This window comes from Adelges cooleyi, unplaced genomic scaffold, assembly GCF_023614345.1.
Source record: "Adelges cooleyi isolate 19-005CV unplaced genomic scaffold, UGA_ACOO_1.1 ACOO_flye_CR_arks_rails_tigmint_CR_PRNA_574, whole genome shotgun sequence".
NCBI lineage: Eukaryota > Metazoa > Arthropoda > Insecta > Hemiptera > Adelgidae > Adelges > Adelges cooleyi.
The window spans coordinates 15,504,699-15,528,451 of record NW_026096268.1 but is presented as its reverse complement, the minus strand read 5'-3'; the positions used below and the strand labels follow the sequence as shown (position 1 = coordinate 15,528,451).

Genomic DNA, 23,753 nt, shown 5'->3' with positions numbered 1-23,753 from the left:
CGATGCTAGACAACTTAAGCGACATACTAATTAAATGTACAACCGCGGTATTATACTTAAACGAAATACTTAAATACTTCAACAATTTCGTTTGTGTATTGAATATCTTAGCAACTATTATTCGACAAGTATTAAACATGCATTTGTCCAGACATTTTCGAAAATTATCTTTATAAAAAATAATTTGGATTTAGTTTTTAAATTTACCTTTTACCTATGGTTTAAAGGAGGAATAAACTTATTGGCTAAACGAAAAAAAATCTTTAGAGAGTATAAGTGTTAATGCGAGTATATTGTTTGATTTAATATTCACCGAGTACTTACATTAGATGTATTCATAAATGTGGTAAATATTTCTTTCATATTGTAAACAATATATGTATATAAGTTATAAGTGTTCATCTAACTTAGCCAACCTAATCTAACTTAACATTACTCATAAATAAAAATTATTCTCCATTCACCGAACAAGCAATTTTTCGAGACTTATACATTATTCGAAAAGTTTTTACCCAATTCTGATTACTTGTAATGATTTAATTTTTTTTTTTCAGACTAGTTTATAGTTTTTGTGGTGGATGCCAACTAATGTAGCGACAAATTCTTCGGCACATTTACTAATGATTTGTCGATGTGTACGACCATTACATATATTTTCATAATTATACAAGATAATATTTTTTTGTCTCTAATATTTATTGTATGCAAATAAATATCATTATGATACCTATGCAATGTAAGTTGTACGGACTGTGCTTAGTTTTTTTTTTAAAGTGATTTTATCATTCAGCCATTTTTTTTTTGTGATTAGTTTGCACTAGTTTTTGTTTTAGATTTTCGAATGAGTTCGGTGAGAAATTAAAATTTCCCTTGTTAATCATATTAAATCAATGCAAAATACATTAAAAGTTGAAAATTTACCGACTAAATATTTTAATTTATAAGTCAAATACCTAAAATGTTTGTAACAGCACAGATATATGCTATTAACAATCGTCATTTATATAGTATATATAAAGTATAATAATTAATGATTAAAAAATTAATATGATCAAATGAGTTGAATCATTACTATTTACTCCTTAATAATATGTCATGCTGGCAGCACAACTAACACCATTAATAATAATCGTTTATTGTACACACATATTGTCAGTGTTGGCATTACTGAGAGGCAGATTTTCGGATTCCCATCGCTACTAATCAGTGGCCACTCTGAAATGATTATTTTAATTTTTAACTTCAATGAAAGCAATGCTGATATATGTCATGTCCCTTGTTCCAACTTTACATACAAAGTTTTTCAGCACCATGAATTAGCTTCCATATTAGCAAACACAGTTTAATAATGAAAGCACCTATCCATACATTTGTTAAATACCTATTTTAAAACATATCTGTATGAGATACACAAAATTGACAAAAACTAACAAATAAGCTCCAGTCATCCTACCATAGGATATTATAATTAATTTGAGATAAAACAGATGTACAGAAATAATTCACATACACCCAAATAACACGTAGAGTTTGTTTTTGTAATAGGTACATATATAAATATATTTTATTAGTAATAATTACCATAAAAAATTATAGTAGTCTTAAACTACATGTATTAATATTATTTGTGTATAAAACATTTAAAAAAATAAAATATAAAAACCATAGGACAAACAGAATTGCACATAAAACGTTTCAACTAGTTTACAAATATAAAAAATGTGTTTGTGGATACTTATAGTTTATAAGTACTTATCATTTTTAAAAAAATATACTATTAAATAAAACTACTAATAATAATAATTTAAAAAAAAAGAATAAATGTAAAATATAAACATGGACATCTATTTATGTGTTTATGGCATTTTTTACAATATTCTTTTTGGGCTTGGATAACTTTATAATAGGACTTTTGTGCCACATTTCGCCATTTATGTTCTTATCTTCACATACACACAAAAACAATGTATCAATAACGACCTGAAAAAACAAAATCCGTGCTTGTATTTAACTATTATTATAATAGTAACTCTTAGGGCTATAACTTATAATTATTGTAAACAAGTCCATAATAACCAATTTCTTTGGTTTTTGTTTGTTTATATATAACTAACCTTAAATTGTTAACCTTATAATAATGTACTACCTCGTATAACGTTATAACACAGTGTGCGATGAAAAATCCAAATACCGAAATAATGATTACGGGTATAGCGTGGAAATGCAGTTCCGGATCTGATCGCAATGTTATTAATGCGGAAAATCCAATTATTAGAGTAACAAGACCTTTAGCTAAAAACAATATAAAATCTCCAATACTGTTGATAGCGCCCAGTCTCAATGCGTTGGAGACTATCACGTTCCACGCCTAGAAAATAAACATTTAAATATATTTCATTAGATACTCAAAGCACAATTCTACACAATTCACATACTCTAGACGCAGCCAAACAGAACCCGACGCCTTCAATCGAGACTATGGCATATGCGTTGTGATTGATGTACTTCAAAAAATGATCAAAAGAGTAAGTACAACAAAAGCATGTTTTTTTTGTAATACGTCCGTAATTAGTCACATTTTGTCTAAAAAAAAATTAAGAATTGAAATACGCCATTTAGATTTTCTTATTTCACGTTTAATACTTGTGGTTAAATAATGTTAAAATAAGTCTTGGTATTTTGAAAAAAATAATTAGTAGCGACCCAAGAGCTACTGATCCCAAATGATAAAATCCAAGATTGTACATCGATGAAAAAATGATTGATTTATTGCTGATTTTGCCACTGAAAAGTTTTCAAAAACGTTTAAGAGTAAATTAAAAGTATTTAAATCACTACCGCCTTATGTCACTCAGTCAGTGGTGCAACTAGAAATGTGAAACTCGGACACTTGGGACACACAATTTATCAGGGTCTGAGGCCAAGTGGTCTGCGCTCAGTTTATTATATTTAAAACCTACTGAAAAATTAAGTAAACCTTTTTCAAAATGTTTGTCTTAGCGTGTGTTATCGTTAACAGTTTTTATAATAATTATATTTCAATAAAAAAAAATCATTTATGTAGACATACTATTTGTTATTCAAAATGTCCAAGTTACATGTACATGTATTATCCTATATACATTAGACTGTGCCTAAAATAAAACTATATTTACTCGCCCCCCCAATCAATAGTAGCATAGATTAAATGTACTATAAATAAACATTATATTTAATCTATAACAGTAGCCTATTCCAACAAGAAGTCCTAAAATGTCAGATCCTTAGCTCAAATTTGAGTGCTTTCTCGTGAATTTTTTGCATTTGATTAACATCGATAGTTTCTTATTTTTCATTTAAAATATTCTAATTTGAAAACTAATCACAATTTTTACATTTTAACAAAAGACTCTTAAAGCTAAAATATGATACTTCAAAATCGCTCTTTTGATATTTTACGATAAAAATTGTTTTATCAAGTTACAGTCCAATGAAACTGGTAAAACTTAAAACTTAATAAAAGAAAATTGTACCATGAACTATCAAAAGAAGGATTTTTAAATGTCATATTTTAGCTTTAGGAATCATTTTTCAAACTATAAATGTGTTGGTTAGTTTTCAGGTCAAAATTTTTTAAATTAAAATTTCCTATCTCAAATAAATTTAAAACAAAAAATTTAATTAGAAAGTATTTAGAGCTACTATTGATTGACATGGTAAGCCATAGGAAATACAAAAACAAAGGTCTAATATTCATTTCAGTGACGTACCCAGTGGGAGGAGGCGGGTTTCCGGCTCAACAACGGTCCCGTGTACTTATCAGTTTTCTATGTAAGAGATATAAATTGACTATTATTTTACAAAAACGTGTTCCTTGTACTATAAAAATGGTAATCCATTATATTTTTTTTTAACACTTAAAATATAGATAACAAACAGATAGGAATATCATATAACAACGGTTTTGATGAAAGTATATAATCATAATAATATTATATTGTATTACAATTCCTATCAGACTTTTTAATGACAACTTATTTGTTACGGTAGCCCCCCCCCCCCCCATTGAATAATCGTGGGTACGATTAATTGTATATTGTAGAATTCTTTTTCGATTTTAAAATGGTTATAATTAAACATTTTTTTATTAAAATTTCTATCGATAGAGAGTTTGAAAGATGCACTCAACTTCTTCAAAGCTATTTATATTTTTCAGGGTTGAGAGGCCCCCGATATTTAAATGAATCCCAATCAACTAGTTGCGCCACTGCACTCGAGTACGCTTTCCCTAAAAAATATTCTAAAATTAAAAAACACAAAACTTTAAAATACTTACTTTGCAAAATACCATGTCGCTACAGTGCCAGCAATGATCGTGTGTTGGCAGGCCAATATAAATTCTGTCGACCACACCAAACCTATAATGTAAACCCACCACATATATCTCACCCAACTGGCATCTTTGAACTCTACTGCTGTTAATCCAGCTAGAATTAAATTTTAAAAATGTAAAAAAAAAACATTACATCAAGATTACAATAGAAGCGAGATGTAAAAACCTACCGTTAACAGAAGCTAAATCTTTCATTAACGTGTCCGGAACTATGGAATTATTAGATGTTAGATTTTGAACCGTCAAATCAGTCAAAAGTTTTAGCGATTTCGTACCCGGATAGTCTGTAATAAAAAGTCAATAATTGAACTATTGATATTGAAATGAAAACATAAAGTTCTCAACTTACTCGCTGTTGCCAAATGAAGTATCACTACTGTCCAAAAAGTATACAAGCCCAGCAGCACAGTAAACGTACCTAGAGGCTGCAAATATAGTGCAGGGAGTTTGGATAGACATTCAGCAGATTCGTGAAATAAAGTTGTAAGGACGCCTAAACGTTTGCGCATTGCCAACACCAGTAAAAGTAATACCACCTGTTACGAGATAAACTTAAATTATACAGAGTTCGAACAATGTCTTGCACAAAAAAAAAAACCTTACTGAAAACAATGTAAAGCATATTGCCAGTATAAAGAAAACGTGTTCGTTGCAAGTATCGATACTAAGAGTTTGCGCTTCCACAGTATGGTCCAAACGCATTTTCAAAGAAATATATTCCCACCAGAGCAAAAACACAGTGGCTAAAATAAAATAAAATCAAAAATCAGGTTAACAAGAAAATTGTAAAAAAATTACAGTTAATAATTGTTGTTTACCTAATACCATCAAACTGATGGAAACCATTAAAATGTATGCAATAACATTTGTTAGCACATGAATTAATACAATAACGCCAAACGACAGAACTAAAAATTGATATATATATATGTATATATAAAAACATAAGTTTAAAATAACAAACATTAACGTATTAAACACGAGATTTTTTCCTTTTCAACTATTTCTCGTCATTATTACCAAAAGTCAAGACAGTGAAAAATAATATTTGAGGCCATGTCTTGTATAAGTCATTAAGAATTTCCTCGTGGAAATCCCAATCGTTCAACATCCCATATATGTTATAAATAAGTGGTAATGTTTCATTTTTCAAATCATTGGGTACACAACGATTCAGTACATGATGACTTTTATATACTGGAAACGGAGGACAAGGTCCTAAAGACGTAGTGAAAAAACTCTGGTTTTGTGGGCTCACAGTGATGTTATTTAAATTAAAATCGTAGCTATAAAATATATACAACACATTGAAATATCAATACATTTTTTCATATTATGTTCAAAATTTTACCTGCAGAGCAATGATTTGGTGCGATTATAATATACTTTTAAGTCGTTTATGTCTAATAGATCAGTATTAGGACATTGTTTAACACATATTTGAAGACTATGCTCAATATTAGCTGGATCTAAATAAAATAGGAACCTAAAAAAAAAAAAAATTACCAAATAACATAAAAAATAAAGCAAAAAGTCAAAAATTATTTTACTTTTTATCAGTCATCTCCAATCCAGATAATTCGCCCATTTTTGTGTTAGTTGACGAACCGCAAGTATTACCAAAACTGTCATGGCCATTTATCAGACGAAGTGGATCTCCATATACAATTGCGAAAACAGCGATAAGAATCTAAAAAGTATACAATGTAAACATAACAAATTTTGCACAGGGGTAATTTTTTAGAAAAAAAACTCAGTTTGGGGGCCAGCCACAGTTTCTTGCCATATTTTACTTTAACGCGGCTGCTGTACACAGATGGCCATAAGTGTATATCAGAATGAAAAATGTGGTAATACAACTATTTTATAACTAAAAATTAAAAACTCAGCCAACAATTAATATTTTTTAATGCGGTTTGAGAAAAATATATTTTTACTTAATACTGGCTCAAAAAAAAACTTTTGGAATCATTAACAAATGTAAGCTAATAGTTAAATGCAGAGATGTATAAAATAATACATAGCTGCACTCAACAGTAATAACACTAAAAGTATTTTTATCAAAACATGTAATCGACCAGTTCACATTTTTGGAAAAAGCAGGTTTTAAAAAAAAAAGTATTATAAAATAGCTCTTTATCAATATGTTTTATTTTTAAACATAATATATCGTCATGCGAGTTCTAAAACCACCTAATTCATTTTTTTCCAAAAATTAGTTAGGTACCCTACCTAATGTATTTTTTCGTAGCCGATGAAATGGTCACCGTGCTTTGTGTTGATCGCAGTACTGAAAATGGGAGAAAATGAAAAAATCCAACACAAGAACAAGATATTTCCTAATGCAATAAATCAGTTTTTAGAGCCTCCTGTAAAGATATTGAGTTAGGTGGCTTTAGAACTCCATGATATGATATATTGTTTGTTTATAAACATAAAATCGAATATACTTTGTCGAATTCTCGTAACCTATACTTTTGATATAATCATAATATTTGATATAAAATGGATAATATTACATAGAAATTATTTAAGAAGACAAAAAAAAATGTAAGTACACACAATAACCCAAAAATGTAGCATAATAATTCAAACTATACAGTGTTAATGTTTATTAGTTGTTTAATAATATATTTACCATAAGACACCACATAAACAAGTAAATTATAAGCCACAGGACATCCGTACAACCTCTGACTCTTAGGTGACCCGGTTCATCAGGACAGTCTTTGTCAAATCCACAACATGCCATTCTAGACAAAATCAAAACTTTGTAAAAGTAAAACACAAACTTATTTCAACGATATATATCGCAAAAATGAATATTTTCGTCGTATTCTACACTCATTGGCGTAAAATAATTTAAAATAGACAAAAAAACATACTGCTGTGCCAAAAATTAAACGTACGGATCAAAGCAATATTTCATACGTAACCTGCAATGTTTACCTAAATTTGTTCGAGTTTACTTTGTATAGAATATATTTTCATAGGATCAACAGGTTATAATTAGCATGCATCCTGGACATCTTTCAGGCCTACTCGGCAAATAACGCAGATCTGTAAGTAGTTAAAACAACAGTATCGGCCAATTGCTACGACCCCGGGATTACACAATTTTGTTAATTAAATCCGAATCGTTACCACAATATTTATCGTTGAAAATATGAAATGTTTAAAAACTCTCTCATAATCGCCAGCGTTTATTTATTTATTATTGACATTGTTGACATAATATTATTATGTCGATGATATAATTATATTGTTGTTCAGTGATAACACAAACTCTACAATTTAATGGTCATAAATACGAATTAAACGGGGGGGGGGAGGAGGGAATTAATTCTCGCGGTTTACCGGCTTGTCTGACGATCAAAACTCTAAAGTACAATAATATTCGAGTTAAAACCACGAAGACTATACGTGTGCAATAATAATACGTCTACACTTATAATACTTGGTACTTATGGGTACTGACTAGTAATTAGTCACTACTGAAAAATGTTCAAGTGCATAATCATAAACGAGTAATGAGTATAGAGACATTTTTGGAATAGTACCTGTTCCAGAGTGGAGTTGTCGAACAAGTGGTTATAGGTAATGAGTGGATTCGTTTAAAATAGGTTAACTGAGAAATTGAAAAAATGCAAACGATGGTTTTAAAAAAATCCAGCCGAAGTGTTGAATTTAACCAAAAATATAATGGTTTACTGCCTTTTTTGGGACTTATATGTACGTCTAACCAAAAAAAAAAAACAACTTGAATAATTGCCAACACTGATTAAAATTAAGACTACCGAGGTCTGTGTGGGTGTTGTAGGCGGCCACGAATTCCTGGCAGCCTTCATAATAATATAGTTTAAGGGGAAACATTAAACTCGAGCATTAGGTCATAGTTTTGTATAATACTATATACTCGATTTCGTCGATTTATTGATCCGACCTAAGTTGTTGACACAGATTTGAATCGGATAACTATCATGAAAACGGTTTTGATAGGCTGAAATTTAATGGAAAAATTCTTGAAAAAGCTTAAACGGACGCCGATCGGGGAGAGATAGAAAGGATGGGGGATACTAGAACTTCCACGGGTAGCATCTTTGTTACATTCATTTGATTCTCTGTAAATGAAATTATTTAAATACGTTCATGAATCAAAATTTTTATTCAACAAGTACTGCACAAATAGAGTAACTTTTTACGTCAAACATAATTTTAAAAAAATACACATTTGTTTTCCTATGATAATATACTTCTTCAAACAAACGTTCATTACAACTTTCAGAAAGTATATCAATTTAAAAAAAAAATTGACTAGCCAACAATGATTGTATAATTAATTCTAAAAATAATTTTTATCACACTATTCACAAATATAAAAACATTATTGTTTGTTAGGTATAACTAAATATAGTCTGATGTTTTATTGATATACAATACAGGAATAATAAATATTACTTAAAGACACATTTTTTTTTTTTAAACATTTTGAGAAATCAAAAATGTTTAAGTGAGGTGTACACATTACACATATTATGTATATCACAATAAAAATGGAAGGAACAAAACACTTTGTGAATATTGGTAAAAATAATCTAATATAATAAATCACAATCAAAATAATAAATAATGCAATTTTGAAGCATACAGATAAAGAAGGAAGAGGTTTGAAAAAACAAGAAAAAACAAAAACTACAAAGTGTCTGGAAGGCCGTTTTTGGAATATTTTTCATCGTTACGATTTGTATAAAAAGACTGAAGTGGAACGTGTAGCAGTTCAACTAATTCTGGAAAACGTGGTTCTACAAAAATACAAATGTATATATCAGTAAACAAAAAGTACAACTTAAGTTGGGTATTATTTAAATATGTAAAAAATATTTTTACCATTCTCAGGTGTAATGATTCCGTGCCTGATCAAAAAGTCAACTATTACAGGACAGCTTGTCGTTTTAAAATCTGGTGTCAAAATTCTGTTTACAGTTTCCTAAAAACATTGTTCAGTTAAATTCAATATTCAATATTGGAAAAACATTTGGTTAGAATTAAATGATGTGCTGAAACAATAAAATACTAACATTTGCAGTCAAAAGTTCAAACTTTTCTACTTCATTATCTTGATTGCACGGAGTAAAATCTAGTGGCAGTTCTAGATCAAATACAAACTCGGTATCAGGGAACAAACCTCGTTCACTCTCGTAAAAAAATCTACAAAAAAAAAAAAAATCAAGTTAAATACTGTTCAGTGAAGAAGTAAGTTTTAAAAAAAATTATGTCAACTAACGACACGGTGCCTGCAGATTTCAAATTCTTCAACAAGTCGCCAGTAAGCGATGCTTCTTCTTCTCCTTCTTTGTGAGCTGTTTTTATCACGCTATTTCCAACTGACAATCCTCCAGCAACCATATTGTCCCATTTGCCGGGCCATGTTTGTTTCGTTAAAGATCTTTGTTGCAGCCAAATGCATAATCCTTTACTAGGATGGTTCACATAACCGTTTATGTCTACACCATAATTACAAATACCAAACAAACCTAAAAAACCAATAAATAATCAATATCTAATTATTAGTGGACATTTTCTAGAATAACTGATCAAACTATGTAAAATTATTACAGGTAGCAGATCGGTCCATTTTCAGTAGTGGTTGGTCGGCAAACATTGTCCTGACTTCATAGCACTGAAAAGTAGTAAAAAATATCAGGGTAAAACATCAGCTATTATGACGTGTCCGTTATCACAAACCTCGTCCCTCCATCCTTTAAGCGTAACAAATAGTTGCTTATCTTTCATATCCCTAAGTACACTGTCAATGTGGGCAGACCTCTCTTCATAATCTCTGAAAGCCGGGTTCAGTATGACACTGTTAGGGTTGACGATGAACACGTTGGGATAACGACTCAGTTCGGAAATGACTGCCGCTCGAACCAATCCCACTTGAACGCCATCCACGATAAAAGCACAACACTCTTTCCTTTTAGGGCCTAAAATATAAACGAGGATGTGAAACATATAAATGCACAACGATGAATACACACAGTAGATAAATATAAATAAAACACATACCGTTCAAGTAAAAACTGTTAAATTTATGGGCCAATTTCAAAAACTTCGACATCGTTGGGATGTTGGTCGGTGTATTGTTGTTCATTACCGAGAAAAACAAAAACTAATAACGAAAGAGATCACTCAATGAATCATTTTAACGGCGTTCCGACGTTTGACGTTCGCAGAAATGTTTTTCTAAGTAACCTAACCGGAATTTGTAGGACTACACCAAAGTGGTAAACGGATAAAAGATGAACGAAAATCGAAAACCAAAAAAATTCCATACACCTACCGAATGTATCGGTTTTCTAAAAAAAACATTGCCGATTATTGGTAAACTGCAAAACGGTATAATAGATAGTGCGGGTTACCACGACATAGCGTTATCGCCGTGTATTCCAATGAAAATACACTTCTGTTATCATACAAATTTCAATTTTCAACCAACACCGGGATCCGGCGAGCGTGACTGGCGAGCACAGATATTACATGAGTAATAAATCATAATATTTATAATAAACGTGTGACGACTACTTATTAATTATTATATAATGTAAAAAAAAAAAATTGTGTATTACATGTATATATCTATGCTGGCTAGTGGTGTTTCTGTTGTTATTATAATTTCATTTTCGTCCATTACCAAAATTAATTCCGATCCAATTATAAACCTACTGCACTTTTGATTTTGTATACACGAACAAAAAGGTCAACATTTCATGGGGCGATTATCGAAAATAGAAATTATCGACCTTGGACGTAAAAGGTTAATGCGCATAATTAAATTCTTCCACTTTAGTCCGTTAGACCCGAGATGTATATATATATATAAATATAGCAATGATAAACGTCAAGGATATCTATTAACGTTGGGACTTGGGTAAACAGCGCAATGTAACGAAAACGGGACAATATGGCAAACGATAACATTTAAAGAGTTCTATATTGGATAGTTAAAATTTGAAACGACCAAAGGCTATCGTAAGGTCGTATAAATGAATGTTGTAAAACATCGGTTATTATATTAGTAAACAAAATGACCAAGATAAATCACAATCTCATCATTTCTTCAACCGATTCTGGACAAATGGACCCGGCTACCCAAATCATCCGTTCTGTCCGAAAACCTCTATATTCGTCACCATTTGTATTGTTCTCTAAATTTGTACTTCTGGTTATCGATCACCATTATATTTTACATTACATTATTCTACTTTTGATTAGGAAATCAAATACCATTGACTTTGAAAATTTACCCTCAAAAGCTACCCTTTAAAAATATATTTATCCTTGGACAGTAAAGATTATTTTTGATCATTTAATATTGTATAATAAACTAAAAAAATTGTTTTATTTGTACCCAAATTTTGGCAATTTTTGAAAACACCTGGACATTTTTTAAAATTAAATTAAGAATTTGTAATAAATTAATAATAAAAAACTGTAACGTTATACTGGTGAAAAAAAAGGGTGTTTGATCTCATCATATCAGCGGATCGAATTACTAATCGAATACAATAAACGAAAAGCACTAGGCGTAAAAAATAAAATAATTTACAGAAAAAACGTCCCATGGGAATGTAATTTAACAATATGACGCCGATGTCTTTCTCAACTGGATGTTCTCATTTCAGATAATTCTAAGTCTTCTCACATTCAATTTATTGGTGTCTATAGCTTTCTAACTCGGAGTCTAAACCAGATATCAGAAGCCATTACCGATTTTAAATTAATAATAAATCCAAATAATAGTATCCAAACATCAAAATTATTAATACATTTTTGTATCAAATACTACTTATAGTAATAAAATTATATTGAATATTCGTATCACGTTTTTTTTTTAATACTTAAATGTACATAAAATATAAATATGTTTCGAACCGCTTAGAACAACTTTTACAACAACACAAATATTGTTAATTATTTTATGTTAATATAATTTTAAAGGCGTTAACAAGATACATTACGTTGAAAAATACAATTTTTTATTTATCTAAATTATTTAACATCATTTTACGACTATTGTATGATTTTAAATGTTTAACATATATCATTCCAAGTTTACTGTTGGCGTGGAACATAGTTTGTAAATTGTTTTAAGTGTTGTATACACACTTATGAATTCAGTTTTGTAATAGACATGTTTTGTTTGCAACGTACAAGCATGTTAAATAGTTAATAAATTATTGTAATAGAAACATAAAAAAAAAAAAAAAATTATAATAATAGTAATAGGCAATGTTTGATATTAAGACATTTCTTAAGTCAGTTAACAAAATTATTTTTTATTTAAAAACTAACAGTAGCATTTTACAAATTATTGAATTATAATAAAATAGATGATACACAGTCTTATTTTTTCCTCTTTTCTGCTGTGGGAAAATCGGTCATTCCTTTTCCCCCCAAACCACAAGTACCAATTCCAACTCGTCCATGAACATTATCAGGCGATGCAAAAATACTTTTCTTTGGAATGCCTTTTTTAACACCCTAAATTAAAATTAATATATTTTAACAAACGTTTTAACAAATAATTAATTAACATTTATGTATACAGTAGTCTCTCAGTAATCCGGCTATATGATATTTTGGCACGTCCAGTAATAACCCAGCCTTCAAAAAAGAACAAATATTTATAAAATTGTTTCAAGCGGAAAAGCAAAAGAAAATTGTCATTTTTTGTAAACCTGACCAATAAAGTATGTATAAAAGTTAATGAAGCTTGTAATATTTTGTACAATAATACATGTATATAAACATATATTTATAAATATATAGATTTTGCTAGTAAAATTAGTTCTTTAATAAGCCTCTATTAATCCAGCAGTCCTCTGGTCTGATATCTGCCAGAATACCAATAGACTACTGTAAAATGTAATAATATTACAAATTTTTTTTTATACAATTACCTTGGTCGCAAAAGCTAGCCACTTATTTTTTTCAACTTCTCGTTCTTCTTCTAATTGCTTAAATCTTTGCTGTTTTGCGAGTTTTCTCTTTTTCTGATATTCTCTATATTTGGCTACCGGCTGCTTTCTATAAACAAGATATAAGATACAAAAAGCTTTAAATAAACTCAGAATGTCTCGGTTACTTGTGTTTCATTTCGTTAGGATGAGCTCTTGGCAAGTCCTTGATGTAATCCATTGTCGTTACGGCAGCAGTTTTTTGTCCGTCGATTAAAACTGCCACAGCTTCGCCATCTATGGTTTCAATGGTACCCTCGTAGAATTTACCATCGTCAGCTAACTGTGCTAAACACCTGTCACCCGATTTCCATTCCCCTTTTGTTTTTGATACCGACGGCAATATATCAGGTTGATATGACGATTCTTTTTTGGTTTGAACTGAAAATACAACACAAAAAAGGAATTTTTAAAATTTTTAAACTATTAACTTTCACATTGGCATATGTGTACTAACCAACTTCCTTTTTAGGTTGTGTCTGTGTTCGTACAAGTTCAGTAGTCAATTCAATAACTTCTTCCAAATCGGTTTTGAGTTTTAAAAGTTCCGGGTCTTCAGGGCTATTAGTTAAAGCAGCTTCTACCTGTATTTAAACGAAATTGTTATCGAAATACTATAGAATTTTTTTATTATTAAGATAATAGTTATTTTAATTTCCCCTGTAACAAAAAGGGGCCTAAGACTTCAAAATATTTATTTAATAATAAATGGGCTATAGTCAATGGACCAAAGCTAAGTCATCCAAACCTTACCGGTGCGTGTACATGACAACATCCGGATGTGAAGTGTTCAACATGGTCGTTTCCTAAAAATGTCCGAAAATCTCTTTTATAAAAAGTACTTTATTCTCAACCAGCAGTTACGTTTAATGAATACAGACCAATACAGTACACGTGATGAATTACAGTACATTTGTTCCAGCTGCCATTGTTTGATCAATTGGGTAATACGCTGATAAAACATATCTGAAGTTCATGACTTTATGAACAGCAAATTTCTTCTACAATTGTATAAACCGGGAGAAATTAAATTACACTATAATTTAACTTTGGAACCTAATTGTAATACTACTTGTTATACCTTGATCAAGTCCACATAGGATAAAGGAGGCTCTATATTTGTTCCCCAAATCTGCATCTGTTTATTAATTAAAATATAGATAGGTAGGCGGTGTAAAACATATTTTGCAAGGTATACACTACAAGGTAGTTAATATCATTAAAAAAAAAACTACATTTTAATCTGTTTGAAAAAGTGTAGTAAAATGTATAATTTATGAATTTTTTAATATTTAATAATGCATTACAAATAGCTATTTAGGGTGTTCAACGAGTTAGGAGTTCTTTTTTAACATTAAAATGTTATAAAAAAAAATTCCGAATTTATTGAACACTCAATGTAGAAAACCTAAGTGATAACAGTACCTAACAGTGATTTCTCGGGTTAATAGCATTTGGAAAACATCTTTAAAAGAAAATAAATTGTCAATCTAAGAGCGTCAAACAAAACAATTTTTTTTTAAAAATAAATCCTCTCGCTTCTAAAAAGTGAAAACATTATTTTAATTTCTAACACAGAAGTTTAAATTATGTATAATATTTTTCTATAATTAATCAAAAATTATTATATAATGCCATAAATAAACAGCTTAATAAGTATCTAGTTTACGAAAAGGGTTTTAAATAATACAAAAAAAATTAAATGGCATCAACCTATATTAAATAATACGTAGTTTACATTAGATTTCAGACAAGTGTTTATTTGATGTAGACGGTTTGATTATAGTTTCAACTAGGTACGTTTTTTTTTTAACACCTTATCTAACAAGTGTTAGGTAAGAAGTGAGTGTTGTTGAAAAAAAAATGTTTGCAACAAATTGATTTAACATAGCTTATTGCATAAATATTGTATGTAAATGTCAGAATACATTAAATATCTAGTATTCAAAAACGGTTAAATATGCAATTGTACAAAAACCGCACGATAATTAAATACGTAACAAACATGAGATTAGTAAAGGAATAGGTATTTAATTTTAAAAATATTATTATTTATATCAGGGTTATACCATCATTTAGAAAAGTTGATCAACGTATGCTTATAATAATTATTTGGCACAATCATTTTAAACACCATAATTTTATTAAATTGTGTTTACCTGTTGTAGTTGGAGTTTGTAATTAATTAGTTCGTCGGCCATGGATATTTTTGAGTATGATAATTTTTGTTAAAAAAAAAATGTATTATTACTTTATGCTAATATGCTTTAATTTTATAATATCGTGTAGTCAAATAATGTGTTATTACTAGCGTCTGGCAATTTTTTCACAACAATACAGTATAAACATAGTATTACACAGTGTTCAGATTTCGGTAATCATTATAATCAGTGGATAATCTGAATTCTCTTATGTTTAATGTTGTAGAAAAAAAAAAATTATCCAAAATTGACAACAGCAAACAGACGGAAATCCGAAGTCATATGTTTAAGTATCAAAACAAAGTGTTGCCAACGTCTGAATGCGAATGACAATTTTTAATAAACGTTTAGCTCGTGTATTGAAAGTTTTCACCGAGTATAAAAAATATCTACAAAGTCGGACGATATTATTATAGACGAAAAGTTAAGCGCGATTCCAAGTGGTTAAATCGCACGACGACTTAATAGTTCAACAAGAATATCGCCAATGTTGGTGCACCCTGCTCTTTATTGTCCATTGTTATCTGGGTATTCTCATTATTGATAATCAAATTGGGCAGCTATTGTATGAAGCGTATAGCAAAAGAATCCAATGAATATTATTTCCCGTCCTATATTCGTGAATTCGTTTCGTGTCCATCGGTCCCAAATTGGTTTTTGCAAAAATCTTCGCTAACGTTCGTAGGACCCCCAGCAGCATGTCGTCGTCTAGATCGAAGACCGTGTGTGAAATATGCGGCGAGTCGTTTCTCACAGAAAACAAACTGTCCAACCACATAACAGAGCGACACGTACATTCGTCGACGAACCCGTCGTCCAGTGTCTGCTCGTCGTCGAAACGTCGAAAATTGGACACCGACACCGACGTGCGGTGCCCGCTGTGCGATTACGTTGATTTGGACACCGACCGTTTGCAGCAACACGTTAACCGAATGCATTTCGACCCTGGCAGTCCTCGTAGACTCACCACCGTGGACTTCCCATGTCCGATATGCCCGCTAGCTTTCGATCAGTGCGATCATCTCGAGACTCACATTAACGAAGAACACCACGATATCGTCAACCCACAATTGGTACAGCTATACCTGGTTAAAAGTCATAAATTACAACAATAATATAATGGTTTTATTTTTTTTTTTTAATTAACCTATTAGGATTCCGATAGTCAAAGAATACCGTTGTTGGAAAATATCAACGAAGGTTGTGTCATATGTGGAATGAAAAACTTTGACAGTTTAAGAGACTTGGATGCACATATCGAACAACATTATCGAGGTATTATAAACTCACGTAAATGCAGTGTAATTAAGCTCGTTTGTCTGTAGATTTATAAACCACCCGTTTAGATTAGCATCTAACCAAAAGATATGATTTCATTCTGCTTTAAATGGAATCGTATATAATATTAACCCCTTTAGATAGGTGTAACATTAGTTGTCATTTGATTTCTTAATGTCTTTTGGGCGTGATACATCATCTTGATCACATAATTTTATTAAAGTAGACTAGGAGTATTAAGTAGATTGCTAGGTTGTATCAAACTAGCAATCCATCACCATAGCCTAACTCTCAACGGATGCTTTAACTTAGCCTATTGATCTCAGATTTAATTTTCAAAAATACAAGACATGTTTTTAAAACTTTTAATGACTACACATTTTATGCATTTTTATATGTTTCCATCATGATCAATACTACATATCGTCCCACAACTTCATGTTAAAAGCGTTGTATTACGGGTCAATCCTGTATAATACGGGACTTATAGCCTAGTTAGTTAGCTAACTAGCTGAGCAGAAACATTACAGTTTGATCATTGGTATCCGCCACTGTCCCTGCCTACATATTAATATTAGGAATTGAACGTATTTGTGACAAGTAAACATGAATATATAGCATGAAATTATTATTATTTATTTTTTATCTAGCATTAACATATTATTTAAAACATTTAATTTTTAAATAAATGTAAGAAAATGTTAAAAGAATTAAACTTAAAATTATTTTAGCTGAGAAGTGAAGAATTTCATATCCAGTTATTTATTTTTAATTTTGAAACACTAGTCTCCCAATGAATATTTTCACACTATTTGAATAACTTATTAACTTAATCAAGTAAATAAATAATTTCAAAATAATTCTTTAATTATGTTTATCATTTGAATGTGTACATATTAATTTGTATGGTATTTGTTTTTTTTAGATTCTTCACCACCTTCTGATCATTTGCCTGATCAAGATCAGTTGTTAGCCAAGCAACTTGAAAAGCAAGAACGTGAACGTATGAAGCAGAAAGAAAAAGAAGATTTTCAAAAACTTCAAGCCGCTTATGGTATGGACAATAAAGGCAATTACAATCAACAGACTATGACTAATTTACAAGAAGCCGTCTCTAGCGGTCAAATGTCTGTCTACGATTACTATGAGAAAATATATGAAATAAAAATGGCCGAAAGCAAAGGGCTCGATACAGGTGCTTCTGCTACCAGAGGTACGTTTAATAAGTTATTATTATTAGAATATTACAGTTTGATGGATTATATAGTATTTTGTTCAATTGTTGCAAAATAATGTAATCTATTTGAATATTTGTAAAATATGTTGTCATTATAAAAAAACCAGTACAGTGGGTAAAATCATATTCAAAAAAACGCTTCGATGTAAATCGGTAGTTAGTATTTTCAAGCCAGTCCAGTCCAAACCAAGTATAAACCAGCAAAATTAGAAAGTATTAAATTGATGTGCTGTATTTACAAATAAGCATCAAAGCGTTTATTTGAAAGTTATTTTATTCAATTTTATCACATTTATTTATAATAATTCTTGTAGACCTCTCCGTCCCCTCGTTGCTTTGATTCCATTATGCCTTTACTCTACTGTACTAACCCTCTCAGATAAAATCACTTTCAAATTAACGCTTTGATGCTTATTTGTAAATACAGCACCTCAATTTAATACTTTCTAACTTTGATAAATTTTTTTTTAAGATTTTAGGTGTTTTTGTTAAAACATACGCAATCTGCGAAAACACAGTTTTCCGGCAATTAAAACTGAATTTAATATTATTGATATTTGGTATTGAAAATAGTGAATTAAATCTCACTCGACTAGAAAACAATAATTGTTCTTTTCGGGCAAATAAAATACATAAAAAGTTTGATTCTTTATTTTAACTATCAAAACATTAACAAAAAAAAAAATTGATACTCAAAAGTTTATTACTTCACAGAAGTAAAATCAAAAAAATCGTAAATTGGTGCTAACTGTAGTCTTAAAACTTTTAAAAAAAAAATGGACAGTCCAGTGCCTTTTTAAAAAAACTTTATATTCTCTAATGTTTTAAATTTGTGGGACGTGTAATTTTTACACTTTTGCAAAACAATTTATGCAATAAAAGTTATTCCTTTAAGCTTATTTTTAGGTTTTTATTTTATTTTTTCCTATTAAGAAAAAAAAACCTTAAAAACGTATTTCATATATTTTGCTCCTAATTAAATATCTAGTCTAAACCTTTAATATTTTTGATATTATAATTTTTTCTTGTTTCCTTAGGCTTGGCATCATGATATTAAAACTAACAATCTTCGCTTCCTCACTCTGTCATAATAATAATATTGTTTTCAATAATTATTTCTTTCTTATCAAATTTAAATCATATGTTGTTTTTTATATTGCTATCATAATAATTGTCTCCTGTTAGCTCATAATTGATTGTCATTGATAATAGTCACTAATAAACACAACAAAAGAATTCATTGTTTTTTTTCAATATTGTTTTCATTTGGATTTTGACAAATGAGCATTAAATTAATTTATATTTGCATATTTATATTTTTTGTTATTGAATCGTAATTATTTGTAATACTTTGATGGTTTAATATCTCACAGTTTTAATGTGTAATAATAAATATGACTTCAGCGAAGATTCTATTGCCTTGCGAGTTCTGTAAGAAAATCATTACATCTGATAACCTATACGTGTTCATGAATGTGTTTGTCGATCAGACCTGTTTTTGTGTAATTTTTTTAAATAAAAATTTTGTTTTAATTTTTTATTTTGTCGTGTAGATTTAATTGAGTACATTCGTCACTTCAGTATGGCATCTCCAAACGTAACTGAAGTTCACTTGGCATCTCCGACTGACCATTATAGATCAACATACGGAGACAAAGGCTGGGGATGCGGCTACAGAAACATGCAAATGTTGATGTCTAGTATGTTGTTACAACTAGATTACAACGAACACATTTCACGTATTTGGGAAGTGGAGAAAGGGCCTCTACCGCGTTCATGGATGCCTTCTATATCGAGATTGCAGCAACACTTGGAAAAATCGTGGAGCATGGGAATCGATGAACCAGGTAGAGAGCAACTGGGAGGTACCGTTTATAATACAAAAAAATGGATTGGTGCTACAGAAGTCGTCACTATGCTTACGGCTCTGAAAATAAAGTAGGTTTTGTCATACAAGACCATAAAATATTTGTATATTATGTTTTAAATTATTTTAGGTCACAAATAGTGGATTTCCATAAGCCAACTGGACCCAAAAATACCCATCCAGAAATGTTCAGATGGCTCTACAGACATTTCAACGATCGAAACAAAAAATTTATACCTCCAGTATACATACAACACGATGGTAATTTTCATATATAAATATAAAAATATTATATTATTTATTTACATTTTTTGTAATCAAATTTTACACGTTCAAATTATTTTTGTGTAGGTCACAGTCGGACTGTTGTTGGCGTTGAAAAACTGTCGGATGGTACAATTTTGTTACTGGTGTTGGATCCTAGTGGCCATTATGATAAATTAAGGACAGAAAGCGGAATGAATACAATGGCTCACATACGGAAATCTTTACAAACATTTAAATCCAAGCAATATCAGCTCGTCACGGTCCGAGGAATAATGACCAACGATTCAGAATTTGAAGTAATTATACATTTTTAACACATAGTTGTAAAATCAAATGTAATCAAATGGACGAGAATTTACATTTTGGTCTCCATTAGATGTTACGAAGTAAATAAATTGGACATCATGTAGACGATTTTCGGATATATACGTGTCAATGGTTGTACTGTCACGGCAGCGGAACAGTGAAGATGGACTCTGCAACGAGTCCGAAATGTCGGTTAGCAACCATTGACACGGATATAACCGAAAATCATCCACGTGATATTTCAACCTGTGAAAGCTTCACTCATTCATAAATTGGACTTGCTATAAAATTACTATTAAATGTTTATCACTTAAAAAAAAAAAAAACCCTTTTCTTTTGAACCTAAATCACTAATTTCACTGTTCAACATTGAGCAGGCATGAAACATTTTAATTTTAAATTATGTAGAGTATTGTATTGCGAGTAGTTTTATTATACAATTTATACAGTTCCTGAAACCAAACATGTACAGGTAAACTTATCTGCCAGGTCTTGACTAATTGCTTTAAATTATATTATATTACTTTAATTAATGTATCTATTTTTTTTTTCAGAATGGCAAAACCATAATATCCGATCGCGTTCCATAAAAATAAAGGAAGATTAAAAAAATATATATTAATGACTGTTGATTAAAACAATTTATTATAATAATACTTTTTAATTGCTTATTTAGTTTATCTTAACTTTCTGTTATTATTTTGTACATAAATGTTGAACACTGTTACATATAATATGGACATAGTGTATGCATGTGCTTCAATAAAGTTTGGCTTATATGTCATTATTTAAGGAGTTACCGCAGACTCTATAGCGTTTATAATATTTAAAAAAAACACTCATAATTTATAATATACTAAATAGTGATTTTATTTAAATACTGTTCATACTTCCACAAATATTGTTGTAGTAATTTAAAAAATGTCTAAAAACATATTATTAAAAAAAAAAAAAATACTTATATTATGTAAAAATAAATAATATATTATACATATTGTAAATGTATATCAAACAGACTAGAAGTATAGTAATTACATCATAAGGAAGGATTCATATATTAAAGCCCATTTTTCTCATACATTCCTTATGTGCTTCGATTAAATGCTGGCAGTTTTCTTCTCCGTTTTCCATAATACTGTAAAAAAAATATTAATATATATTATCTATACCTATCGTTTTTAATAACATTAAAATATTATAGTAGCGACTAGTTAAGTGAAAAATGTAAATAGAGTATTTGTACATAGAAGTATATAATAGCAATTATTATTGCACTTTAGTAACCTTTGAATATTATGTTTAGTATTGTGGATTTATTTTGCAAATAAACAAACAGAACTTTGTGAAGTAAAATTGTTGTTTTTTTTTTTAATGTTTACGTTTAAAAATTCTGATATTTTTACTTCTATGTTTCTAGAAAAATTAAAAAATGAGAAAAAGCTATTTGCAAGTATTATTTATTATTTACGAGTAATTGTAATTCAGTAAAATATGTGTATCGAGGGCCAAAACATAATAATCACATAAGTTGATTTGATTTTGAGGTTTTAAATGATAAGTGAAGGTTGGAATTAGTATTTTCTAGTGTCAGAATACGATAACTGTAACTCAAATTTGGATCATTTACTATTTAACAAATGATTTAAGTCTAAAATTTAAAATTCACAGTGAATTTTTAATGAAATTGTAACATTTTGTATTATTAACAGTTATCTTGGGAACGGCTATTAACTATTGAATCTTATGTAGATACATACAATTATCCCAATTGCACAATATTGAGTAACATTTGTTTTTAAGGTTAGGGAAACAAACACATTTTTATCTAGGTAAGGTTGGAAAACCCTACTTTGTACTAAAACCAAATTTTCCAAAACGCACAAAGAAACCATTTCATAAAATGTGTAATTGTATCATACAAATGTCTCCCCCAAACGACACTACACTCGTGTCTTTGCTCCACAAAACCTTTAATGTAAAAGGGGAATCCATACGAGTTATTTGCCAAATGTTTATACGTCTTATTCCTTAACATAGGTACTATAAAAATATGTTTTGTAATTCATTGACAATAATAAGAATGATGGCAAATTGAAAGTTACTTTATTGAAATTATTTATTGCTGAATTTCTAGGAGAGACCAACATTTTGCGTATGACATTTTTTTTAATTCACTAAACCTAATTTTTTATATTATGATTTCCACAATTTTTACCACGAATCCCTAATCTTTTTCGTTTCCGGACAGGCGCAACATGGTTTCAGTTTCTTAGGCGGTTCCTCGGTAGTCGTCGGTCGTTCTTCTGCCTTAACAACAACCTCTTTTGCCATGTTAGTAAATGCAACAACTTTGAACGTACTCGGGGAATGCAACTATTGTAATGTTATGGAAATTTGCTGTCGCTATTCGATTGTGGTAGAAAACAATACAACAACAACAACAACTATTTGCTAATCGCGGAAAATTGAAAAATAATAAACGAGTAATAACTTTTTAAACAACTGAGATGATATGCCATAAGACGATTGCGTTATCAGTGATTTAGCGGGGAAAATGTGATAAGCCGTACGCTCAAGAGTCATGACCTACAGTGTGTGACCCATAAGGTAATATTTTATATTATTTGATAATGTTATTCCGTGGTGTGACCACATCATGGATAATACCTGAAGGTCATACAGTAATTGACCCCACCATGACGTCAATAATACAATTTAATTTATTTTAATTAAAAAAAAAAAATAATAATAATAATACGAATAAGTAACACTGTAACATAATACATATAGTTTCTTGAAAACACATTCCATGTTTATATTACATAATTCTGTGTATTATAATGAAGCTGTAATTTTTACAAGTAATTAAAAATAAATAATGTGTTACAAAGTTTGTGAAAATATACTATTTTGAAATTTAGTAAAAAAAAAAAATTGTTTTGGCCCATTATGAAGATTGAAGTACATACTGATGTGTTAAACTTTAAACCATTTACTTTAAATGACAATAAAACTTTTTCGGCATAACTTACATAAAAATAACATATAAAATAAAGTCAATTAAACACATTTACCTAAATTATAAAGATGCATAAGAAATTTTGTTACAATTATATTTACATAAGTGATTTAATTAGTATTTACTATTATAGTAATGTAACAATAAAGACATTTTACACTACAAAAGTAACTTCTCCAAGATGGACAT

The 23,753-nt window shown here is 29.7% G+C and overlaps 4 protein-coding genes across 6 annotated transcripts; 1 reads left to right on the top strand and 3 right to left on the bottom strand.

Annotated features, from left to right (window-relative positions):
* Positions 1–1,824: 1,824 nt before the first annotated feature.
* LOC126842870 (choline transporter-like 1) lies at positions 1,825–8,070 on the bottom strand. 3 transcript variants are annotated; one of them, XM_050580072.1, is made up of 15 exons: positions 7,517–7,633; positions 7,322–7,432; positions 7,011–7,125; positions 5,923–6,062; positions 5,724–5,858; positions 5,393–5,658; positions 5,191–5,280; positions 4,976–5,115; positions 4,722–4,908; positions 4,543–4,656; positions 4,316–4,466; positions 2,644–2,784; positions 2,436–2,583; positions 2,147–2,368; positions 1,825–1,980 (listed from the first exon to the last, which is right to left on the bottom strand). In XM_050580072.1, exons 3-15 carry the CDS (start codon positions 7,122–7,124, stop codon positions 1,849–1,851), a joined length of 1,980 nt encoding a protein of 659 aa, XP_050436029.1. In that variant the 5' UTR covers position 7,125; positions 7,322–7,432; positions 7,517–7,633; the 3' UTR covers positions 1,825–1,848. The 3 variants fall into 3 exon arrangements, with proteins under 3 accessions (XP_050436029.1, XP_050436030.1, XP_050436028.1); XM_050580073.1 differs by lacking the exons at positions 7,322–7,432; positions 7,517–7,633 and adding an exon at positions 7,933–8,070; XM_050580071.1 differs by having other exon boundaries at positions 7,322–7,626.
* A 698-nt stretch (positions 8,071–8,768) lies between these two features.
* Positions 8,769–10,801, bottom strand: LOC126842949 (uncharacterized). The gene is made up of 7 exons (XM_050580192.1): positions 10,439–10,801; positions 10,118–10,356; positions 9,989–10,052; positions 9,657–9,906; positions 9,451–9,580; positions 9,260–9,359; positions 8,769–9,174 (listed from the first exon to the last, which is right to left on the bottom strand). Exons 1-7 carry the CDS (start codon positions 10,521–10,523, stop codon positions 9,065–9,067), a joined length of 978 nt encoding a protein of 325 aa, XP_050436149.1. The 5' UTR covers positions 10,524–10,801; the 3' UTR covers positions 8,769–9,064.
* Positions 10,802–12,391: 1,590 nt separating this feature from the next.
* LOC126842800 (survival of motor neuron-related-splicing factor 30) lies at positions 12,392–15,813 on the bottom strand. The gene is made up of 5 exons (XM_050579966.1): positions 15,549–15,813; positions 13,847–13,973; positions 13,518–13,770; positions 13,333–13,459; positions 12,392–12,913 (listed from the first exon to the last, which is right to left on the bottom strand). The coding sequence occupies exons 1-5, from the start codon at positions 15,588–15,590 to the stop codon at positions 12,776–12,778; spliced, it is 687 nt and encodes a 228-aa protein (XP_050435923.1). The 5' UTR covers positions 15,591–15,813; the 3' UTR covers positions 12,392–12,775.
* Positions 15,814–16,133: 320 nt separating this feature from the next.
* LOC126842799 (zinc finger-containing ubiquitin peptidase 1-like) lies at positions 16,134–21,798 on the top strand. The gene is made up of 7 exons (XM_050579965.1): positions 16,134–16,663; positions 16,745–16,865; positions 17,794–18,081; positions 19,659–20,043; positions 20,103–20,233; positions 20,324–20,535; positions 21,100–21,798. Exons 1-7 carry the CDS (start codon positions 16,289–16,291, stop codon positions 21,133–21,135), a joined length of 1,548 nt encoding a protein of 515 aa, XP_050435922.1. The 5' UTR covers positions 16,134–16,288; the 3' UTR covers positions 21,136–21,798.
* The last annotated feature ends 1,955 nt before the right edge of the window (positions 21,799–23,753 follow it).